The 10271-nt window shown below is 39.1% G+C and overlaps 1 protein-coding gene across 1 annotated transcript; it reads right to left on the bottom strand.

The window, feature by feature from the left end:
- Positions 1–103: 103 nt before the first annotated feature.
- On the bottom strand, positions 104–10123 carry sar1b (secretion associated, Ras related GTPase 1B). The gene is made up of 7 exons (XM_003451441.4): positions 9946–10123; positions 6659–6734; positions 3622–3741; positions 3261–3326; positions 2973–3076; positions 1254–1385; positions 104–934 (listed from the first exon to the last, which is right to left on the bottom strand). The coding sequence occupies exons 2-7, from the start codon at positions 6714–6716 to the stop codon at positions 818–820; spliced, it is 597 nt and encodes a 198-aa protein (XP_003451489.1). The 5' UTR covers positions 6717–6734; positions 9946–10123; the 3' UTR covers positions 104–817.
- Between the last annotated feature and the right edge of the window lie 148 nt (positions 10124–10271).

The following is a 10271-nucleotide window of genomic DNA, read 5'->3' on the forward strand; positions in this document are numbered from 1 at the left end:
TGTGACTGTGCCCACAAAGCCTGGGACAAGAGTATTTTAACTTCCAAATATCCTAAAGAACCTCATCACATTTCTGATACACCAAGATCAATGCACTGTTCCATTTTAATAAATGGGTAAAACAGCCACATGTATAGAGTGGGGGGTGTACATGTGGCCAATTCATTTATTTATTGAAACCATGTGGGGAAAGCAAAAAAAAAAAAAGACAAACAAAAACACTGCGATTAAATACGATGTTGAATGTCTTTACTGTTAAAAAAGTGTACTGCAATGTATACAACTATGTTGCTCTCTCTCATTGCTCAACATATGTTGTTGAAGAGGGGGGTGGGGGAGAGGCATTGGATTGTTGATTATATAAATGGAATCATGTACAGTTTTACACTTATAATGCATCTATCATCATTATCAACAGATGGCAGGAAGCGAGGGAGAAAGGGGCAGCAAAGGACAGACAACATAGAAAAGATTCATCCGCTTGAATTTGAACACCCTTTGCTGTGGAACCAATGCTATGTTACTCTTTCAAAGAGAGGGGAAGAGAAAAAAAAAAAGCGAGCGATGGAAACAACTGTGTTCGCGTACAGGTATGAATGTTGTAAGTGCAGAACCAAATGTTCGACCAATAAAAGTCTATTGGGATCAAGTTGTACTGGTTTCTCTGAAGGTGGATGTAGACTTGATTAACCGAGAGTGGGGCTGAGCATGATGGTACTGGTGGCAACGGTGGGCGACTCGAATGGTTGGATTTAGCGCTCGCCCTGATAATCGTGGTGGCGGTGGTGGTGTCAGTGTGTCACGGGGCTTGGCTTCTTTAGTCGATGTACTGGGAGAGCCAGCGGAAGCCCTCGCCGTAGCCCTGCCTCTTCAACACACTGCACATGAACACCTCCAGTGGTCTTGTGTTCAGCTCCTTCAAGGGAATGTTGCCCTTAGGAGGGAAGAAGAAAGGGGGAAAAAAAAAAAAGAAAAAAAAAAAAGAAAAAAGCAGGAAGAAAAATTAAACCAAATCCACTTTGGGACCACAACACATGGGTACAAGGCTCATTTACTGCACATGATCCCCTATGTCTTTTACACTGATGAAATCTAAAACTCAACATCTGATCATGTTATGCAAAAGAATCAGGCAGGGATTTATCTAGGACTGCTGGTCCTTTCATATTTTGATATATGAACTTATATATATATTTTTCTGTTCTTCAACATTTAGAGCTTTAAAGCCTTGGTTCACTTGGACGGGGTCTCACCTTTCCTGTCGTCTGTCCGTACAATCCGAAAATTTCCCTCAGCCTCTCCTCGCTGATGGCTTCTGGCCTGTCAATCTTGTTGCCCAGAATCAGAATAGGCACATTTCCGATGGTCTCATCTGTCATTAATGCCTGGGTGGGTCAATGAGAGTGACAACATGATTTTAATTCTTATTGGTAGGTAAAGGTAGATTTGGAATCATTCCAAAAAGTAAGACAGTGCGCTACCTTCAACACATTTAAAATTCATCTCAAACAATGGCTAATAAATTGTTGTACATTGTCTAACAGTGTGGGTAAATTTCTTATTCACTGTTTTTGTCTGACCTGTCAGAGACCACAGATGAGAAGCAGCCTTTTGGCTAACTCTGGTATATTTACATTGATATCTTCAATAATATGCACTGTCCCTTCTAAATTAAAGGAAAAAAAATTATTCACGAGCGGATGCATTTAAAAAATTTTTTTTTAAAAATGTGGTGTTTGAATGACGAGTTTATAACTATTACAATTTTTTTCTAGTAAGTTCTCACAGTTATTGCTTTGATTGTCCTCTGACTGACTACGTTATATGTAACTAGTAGACAGTAGTAGCCTTTGAATAGCATGAGTTTTTAGTGACTTGAAGTCAGACAGGAGATCACACTAACAATGATGTAGTAGCTCATTTGGCTTATGAACCATCACTGTTCATAGGTTACTGCCTGTAAAACTAAAATGTGACCTTGAACACAGCTGGTGTGAATTTAACCAAACTTGCACACAAGTTTGGTTAAATTCTTTCCAATACAAGGAGGAGGAGTGATTCTTACAGCCATGCCAGGACATTGATCATTCACCCAGATAAGTCCATTTAAAAATTAAATTTAAAAAAGCCAGCAAAAAACATGCTTTTGTGAAACACAATTAGAAAAATAAAGAGTGTGATTAACATTTTCCTGTAACTCCTAAAATACAAACAAAACATTTGACTGGCCAATGTTACACTTTGTCATTTAGAATTATCTCAGTTTTGGATGTTCTGTGAGCAGCTTTTGCCTTTCAGACTATTCTAAAACTGGTAAATTAGTTACCAGAAATATCCCATTGGTCTGCTAGTTGAAAAGTAGATTAGCACATGTAGAGAAGAGAAATGAACCCCTCTCTTTTAACAAGTGGGGCTAGAAGCACATTTTTCAGAAACATCCAAAACATATTGGATTAATGCACCACAAACTGAAACCCTTAAAAAAACGTTTGAATAAAGAAAAAACTGCCATACTGTTTTGTGTAATCTAGCATAATTCCCATAATATTGGTACACAATGGGCAAACAATTGTGATCAATAATATTGTGGTGACGCTTTCATACAAACACACTTTTTTCAACATGTTTCCTTTTTCTCTTATTTTTAAATTATTAATTATATTTTGTTCTTTTTTCTACATGATTACTTGTTTTTATGAAAGAAATAATCCTTTTTATGAGTAGTCCTTTAATGGTCCCTTTGTTGGCTGGTCTTTGTATCTTTATAAGGACTTACTGGGGAAAAACAAACAATTATCTCCTCTCATTTTTTTCTCATAATTATGCATAATTATCAAATACGTGTGATAAAAGGTAACATGCACAATGAATAACCAAAACTTCAATTATTTCTATCTTTGTTGTTATACTAAAAGCTGTCAAAAACAACGCTTAGCGGTGTGATGGTGACCACGTGTGTTGCAGGTACTTACATCAAGTTCTGCTTTTGATTCACCCAATCTCCCGTGGTCTGCACAATCCACAAGGAAGACAATGCCATTGATGGCAGGGAGGTAGTTTTTCCACACCCTGCGGGCTGAGTGAACAAACAAAAAATTTTAAAATCTTATTTGTCAACTTCTCCTCTGTTTTAACATTGGGCTAACCAGACTGAAAACTGAAGTACATTAGCCATACAAATGACTATTGTTGTTTCCTTAAAAAAAAAAATGCAATCAGTAAAATACAAAAACTATCAGAACACACACACACAGACACACCTTGTGCGTGGCCTCCAAGGTCAAAGGTGGTGAAAGTCATACCAGCAATCGTCAGCTCTTCTGAGGCTGGAGGGGAGGAAATTAATTAGTCAAGCACCTCAAAAGATACTGAAAAAACATCAGTTTAATGCAATTCCATATGGAATATCCAAGCACATTTTACACATAGGTACATCACATTTATGATATTATATCCAATCAACAGCATCTGCTTTAAAAGTGTCTGTTAACAAGAAAACAGATATAAATGTCTGTGAAAGCTGCCTCCATTTCTTTGTATTGATAGTCTTTTGACACATAACCGAATGAGCATGTGTGGACGTGCATGTGTGTGTGTGTGACAGAGTAAGCACCAACTCACTTGGGTGTAAAGTTGGCACATGCTGTCCCAATCTGTCATCTTTGAGCATGTGCAGTAGCGTCGTTTTGCCAGCATTGTCCAGGCCAAGAAATACTAACTTGCCGGATTTCTTATACAGTCCTGAAAGAAAGCCAAAAGTATTTCAGAACACAAGCCTGTATGCTACTATTCTTTTAAGTTGCTGAATCACATTATATATATATATATATATTTTTTTATCTTTAAAGCAAATCAGTGACACTAAACAAAGGCTGTCAAGCTCAGACCTGTTCTTAGAACTGCAAGGGATATTTAATCTACATAAGTTAATATAAATCAGAACACCATTATGGTTTTCTCAAATTCACACAATGATCATTTAAAAAGAAGTAGTTAGTTTCCAATTTAATGGACTGATTTGACTTCTTCTTTTCTTTTTTAACATTTATTTAAAAAAAAAAAAGAAAGAAGGTAAAAGGTGCAAAGTGATGCCACTCCTTGATTAACTTTCCTAACAAGATTACAAGCCTTTGTGTTTACAACTCTGAGTCAGCATAGTGATACTTGGTGGATTTATGATATTTGAGTCAGTCAGCTGGATGACATCATTACTCACAGCAGCACTATGCGACCTGTCTAACTGGGAGAACAGGAACGCCCGTTTCATATAAGCAGTTCTAACACAGAAACTAGAACAGCACAGCCTGGGGGAAAGAGCTGCTGGAACACATTTCAAATGGACACTCAGAGAAAGAAAAGAGGGGAAAAAAAAGAAGGGTGGAAAATTCTGTCATGTTTCTGAGAGATGTATCCTTTATGACGCTTTCATGTTTACGCAGCATGTGGACATCACTGAAAGCTTTAAGCTGAGCAACTTTGAGGGAACAAAATGGCACATGCAGCCCCAATGGGAATTGGGGTTGCATAAAACATAGGCTACCGTGTGTTAGAGCTCTAACCAAGAACTAAAGAAATACACTGAAGCAATAGAAAGAATTTGAAAGATGATGACCACTCCAAAAAATGGTGATACAATGAAAAGTGTAAGAGTGTAAAAATGGATGTGTTAGAATGTGAAACAAACCAAAGCATTTTTCTGACAAGGGCTGCAGCTGAAAAATATTTTATGAACAACAACAATAAAATTTTGCAGCGTGGATTAGGAGATAATGAGTGAGGATGCACCAATCCAACTTATTCTATTTCTAACTTGATACCTTACCTTCAGTTATATTTGATGTCAGATCTCAACTGAAGCTGTACTACCCACTGTGTCCCTCTTATGTCAACAGAGTCAGGATTGAATAAATGGCCCATTATACCTGATGTCGCCCTAGCAAATGGCGGCAGACGCTTTGGTGTCATTTTTCCTGGTCATGCACCTCTCAATTTTTGTTACCTTGCATGGAGGTGCAGGCAGGTTGAAGACATGCATGTGTCAGAAGCTGTCAGAAGCTCAGAAATATCCATATTACACAGAGGGAGATGCTGCAACAGCCTGGAAAGATCAGACTTTCTGTGTGAAGCTTTGGGAAGGTTTTGCCTGAGGGACAACACCTATTTGTTTAGGTGGATATTGCAGCGAGTCTCAAGCACTCTCAGCCAGTATATATAGTCCTCACGTCACAGCTGACTTGTGAAACAACCAATGTGGCAACCATAATAGCCCCTTTAGACTTTGCTTTCCCAGAAAATTTTCAGTAAAAACTTCTTCTTTTTTTTGGGGGGGGGGGGGGGGGGGGGGGGGGGTTAAGTTGTATTTTCCTGGAGATTCTATGTGTGTAGTTTCTAGGCCATGTGAAGACTAACCCACTACCTCACCCAGGAGGTGCCCAGGAGGCATCCTTGTCAGATGCCTGAACCACCTCAACTGGCTCCTTTCAATTAGGGAGGAGCAGCAGCTCTACTCTGAGCCCCTCCTGGATGGCTGAACTTCTTACCCTATCTCTAAGGGAGAGGCCAGCCACGACGGACCGGTACAGCATCTGCATCAATGCAGCCACAGCACCAATCCATCTGTCGATCTCCTGCTCCCTTCTCCCGTCACTCGTGAACAAGATACTTGAAGAGCACATATAACTGAAGGTAAGGTATCAAGACACTTGAATCTCCACTTGGGGCAGAAACTCCTCCCTGACCCGGAGTGGGCATTCCACCCTTTTCTGACTGAGGACCATAGCCTCAAATTTGGAGGTGCTGATTCTCTTCACACCGCTTCACACTCGGCTGTGAACCGCTCCAGTGCGAGCTGGAGGCCATCACCCGATGAAGGCAACAGAACCACATCATCTGTGAAAAGCAGTGATGAGATTCTGAAACCACCTAGCAAATGTAGGGAAGAGAAATGAACCCTACACAAACTGAAACCCTTAAAAAAGGTTTGAATAAAGAAAAATTGCCATACTGTTTTGTGTAATCTAGCATAATTCCCATAATATTGGTACCCATTGGGCAAAATATTGTGATCAATAACATTGTGGTGACGCTTTCATACAAACACACTTTTTTTAACATGTTCCCTTTATTTTTATTTTTAAATTACATGTGTTTAGGTATGAACACAAACCTGACAACACAAAGCAAAGATGAAAACCAGCACAAAGACACTTCAAAGCGATCAATACACTAATTCTATTGTTGAAACAGAGGCTGCAGCCTCTCTGCTCATCAGTTTGTTACCTTTGAAGTTTAGGGTCTGTCTGTCTGGGTTGGGGGCAGCAGTCACTCAGCTTTAACATCACCCTGCGTTCTTGGCTAGCTTAGCGTTAGCATGCTGTCTGACTAGATGCTTGCAAAGAGTTGAAGCTGTGTTAGCAACATAATGCAGCTGTTTATGTCCTAGATGCAGTTTCCAGTTTGCCATTGCATTCTCATCCTTTTGTGCAATAACAATAAAAGTAATGTCATATACACAATATAGACTGCGCCACTATTTGCAAGTGCAAGAAACGATAACCGGATCGATAGACAAGCAGACCAACGAGACTAACAATTCCCAGTTGTCCAAGGAATTGGACAACTGGGAACCGGTTGATTCCCATCCCTAGTTGGTACTCACCTAAAAACTGTAGTACGCTATTGAAACCGCTAGAAATCCACTCCAATAGGAATGACATATCCGGAGCTGTTGAATCCTGAAAAACAACCCCCCCCCCAAAAAAAGAGGATTCAAAACAAAGGAAAGAACAAATGAATTCACAGAAAAGGGTATTTTTTTTCTCCTTGGACTGCTAAGTGCTGTAAAGTGAAGCAAAATTCAGTCCTCCCTTTTATTTTCCTTCTGCATAAAGAAGATTTTACTGGCCCTGGAAGAGGATTTGGCCTCTCTCTCTCTCTCTGTGTGTGTGTGTGTGTGTGTGTGTCTCCTTTTTTGAGGGATAAATATATGGTACTCAGATTTGAAATTTAAACTACACTTTTTAGAACCTTTGGTAATTGTGTCTTACCTCACCAAATGAAATTATTTCTGCTAAGTTAAAGAAAATATCTTATCTGATTCAACAGTACTTTTCAAATTTTACAAGTTGTAAAATTGTGATTTTTTTTTTTTTTAAAACAGGGCAAAAGCCAACTTGCAAAAGTATCTGAAAACATTAAGTGACAAACACAATTAAATGGCAACACATAACTTAAGAACTAAATATGCCAGTTGCATCAACCTATCACACAGATACTAGCAACTGCTGATAAGAACAGTGAGTGCCTTTCTACAGCCAATGATTATCTTGTTCCAGCAGGACAGGAGATTCAGAACCCTGATCACATACCATTTGACAGTTTACTGACAGACAACATGAGCTATAATCTGACAATTATGCCATCTAAGACTTTCAAAAGGGGGTAGCATAATTGTTTGTCCAATTAAAAAAAAAAAACAAACAGACTCAGATAATTGCTATAAGTATGAAATCAATAGGCACCTGTTTCTGTTATGTAACAGATGTTTTTTTCTTCTTTTTTTCTGGGTAAGAAACATTCTTACAGTCTTCATTTTTTATTTCTACTTCACACAAGCTTCTTTGTCCCCCATTTAAGTGACCCAATCAAATATGTGAGTGCTACGCTTATGACGTTCAATAAAAGGGAGGGCAGAAAAAGCAAACATCCTCTCTCCAATAAGAAGTTTTTGCACTCCATTTACAACTTCATCTCATTTTTCAATCCTCTGCACACTGATCACAGCATCACAGCAAGGTAAGCTGGTACAGACCTCTGGCCCCAATTACGTAACATGAAAACAACTCTAGGGCTAAAGTATAAGGTTGACAAAGGTCAAGATCATGCAAATACAGCTGAACTACACGTCAGCTGGTGCCACACTGTGGACCGATATACTCCCATGCCTGCCTCAGTGACTGTAAAATATTCTGCAAGCAGAAGATGCATGTGGCCATAAAAAAACTTGCCTGAAGGCTGCTGCCTTACCCTGTTTCAACTGGATCTGGCAGTGTCGTTTACAAGATGTGCAAATTGATCATCAAGCATGACCAACTGCTACTACTAGGGTCTGAAATTAAAAGCCAAATGCCAACAGATCTTCTGTTTGGTTGGTAAATCTCAGAAGACTTTCTGACACACTGACGGGTAAATATTTGCCCTAAAAAATACACATGAACAACTGTAAAAGACCATGCTGAGGCTCTACTACATTTTGTTGTTGACTTGCTCTGTCATTTGCCGTCTGTCTCAGAGTCCAATGAACAATAACAATATTCTGACAAGAGCTCACCCACACCAAACGGTAGCCCTAAGAAAGACACAGACACTGTCAAAATAAAGGGAAAATAGGAAATGGTCTTTAGAGAAAACAAATAAAATGCAATGCAAAGATGAAGGTGAATTACTCTGATCAAAATAATTATCCATCAAGAAGGTTTCCGAACCATTACAGCCTTTTTTTCCCCTCATAAAGGGGCTCTAGGACGAATGGTCCCCACTTAAGATGTCAGCGTTACCTGTGTTATCTTAACAGAAGTTTATTAGATGGCCAGGAAAATTCATAAACAACAAGTTTCGATAAAGGAAAACCCCCTAACAAACAACTTCTTAAAATTCCATTCTCATGTCATATGATTGAGGAAAAGGCAAAAACTATTAGGTGGGCCCCAAGTTTTTCATATACATTAAGTTTTTTTTGTTAGTTCTTTTTTTTTTTTTTTTGACTTTTAAATATGCTCAGTAAAACTTTGTGCTCAATTGCTCAGTACTTTGAGAAATTATGTTTTGAAATAAGTTGTTACATATATTAAAATAGTTATGCTACAAATGTTCGCTTATGCAAAGTTAGGTGAAACAACAAGGCAATTTATTTCATTGGCCACTAGATTTTCTCTTTATCTATTCGTCTCGTTTGCCTTGAACCTTTAACTTGTGACAAAAAAAAGATGACTTCAGGGACTCAAACGTGCCCTCAAAGATAAACCCGTTATCACTAAGATGTCTGTTATAATTAAATCTGACATTTAAATACACTGCAATAACGCTGAGTCAACATTAAATGGGTAAGAGGGGTGTCTTATCAAAAATCGTCACCCATGTAGACCGCTTACCTCAAACACTAACGTGATCTACCTCCTGAACTCCTAGTTCAGCGTGTTAGTAGCAAAGTGCTCATGTCTTAGATAACGCCTATCAGAGCAGTGTGTTACCAAATTAAGATGGGGCACATTTTCTCCTCTGAGAAGATATGAATTATTATCACATTTAGGTTTCAGGCAGTACCTGTCAACTAACATAACACTGCGAAGACAACGAATGCGGTTTGACTCGGCTGTCAAAATCCCCGGGTTATAACAGCCAGTATCAACGTAGCAGTGAAGTGAGCTAACCTTCAATATGACGGCTAATGTTACAGCAACTGATGGTCTCTGCCACGTTACACTTCAGCCAAAAAACTACAACGAGGAAGAATACCAACAAATCATACCAAGCTTATATATATATTGGTTAAGTATAGTTTGAAAAGAGAAGGCGAGGCCGGCTAACCGGCTAGCAGGAAGCTTCTAGCTACGTGTCATATTCTCTATCACTTAGGCGACGTTGCATCGATGGCTACGTTAGCTAACTAGCAGTTAGCTACAGAAGAGGCTCTTTGACGTGCTAAAACCATGAAATATGTGCAATACTCCGACTGCTTTTCAACTCTGAAATAAGCACCGATGTTTAAATAAATATGACAACGGGTCAAGTTAAATGTACACCCCACTCCCAGCGCCGGAACAGTAAACTTGGTGTAAGAAATGCTAACGTAGCAACATTAGCAGCCGGGAGAAATTGCTAGCCTAGATGCCGAACGTTTACGGGACACTTTTCAGATATCAAGTACATTAAGCAAAAAAAACTTACCCGTTATCTAGGTGTAGATTAATATAACGAGTATGTTCGCTCTAATACTCATGTAAATTGGTCACTCGCTCAAAAAAATCAGAGAGCCTGCAAAATGCCAGGTCCTTCTCTCCTCCTTCGTGTTTTGTTACTGAGCCACGACACTGCAATGGCTGTCCAGCAACTCCCCGAAAACTCTGCCCTGCCGCTTCCTGTTTATGTTTCACAGTCATCTTTCCGGCAGGGGAACTAAAATCTAGCTCCGCTCTGGATTTCTTTTTGTTTCACAGCCAACATAGACATATTTTGCTCATTTTTTAAATTAAATAATTTCATCGGTGTATTAA

Source organism: Oreochromis niloticus, linkage group LG10, assembly GCF_001858045.2.
Source record: "Oreochromis niloticus isolate F11D_XX linkage group LG10, O_niloticus_UMD_NMBU, whole genome shotgun sequence".
Lineage (NCBI taxonomy): Eukaryota > Metazoa > Chordata > Actinopteri > Cichliformes > Cichlidae > Oreochromis > Oreochromis niloticus.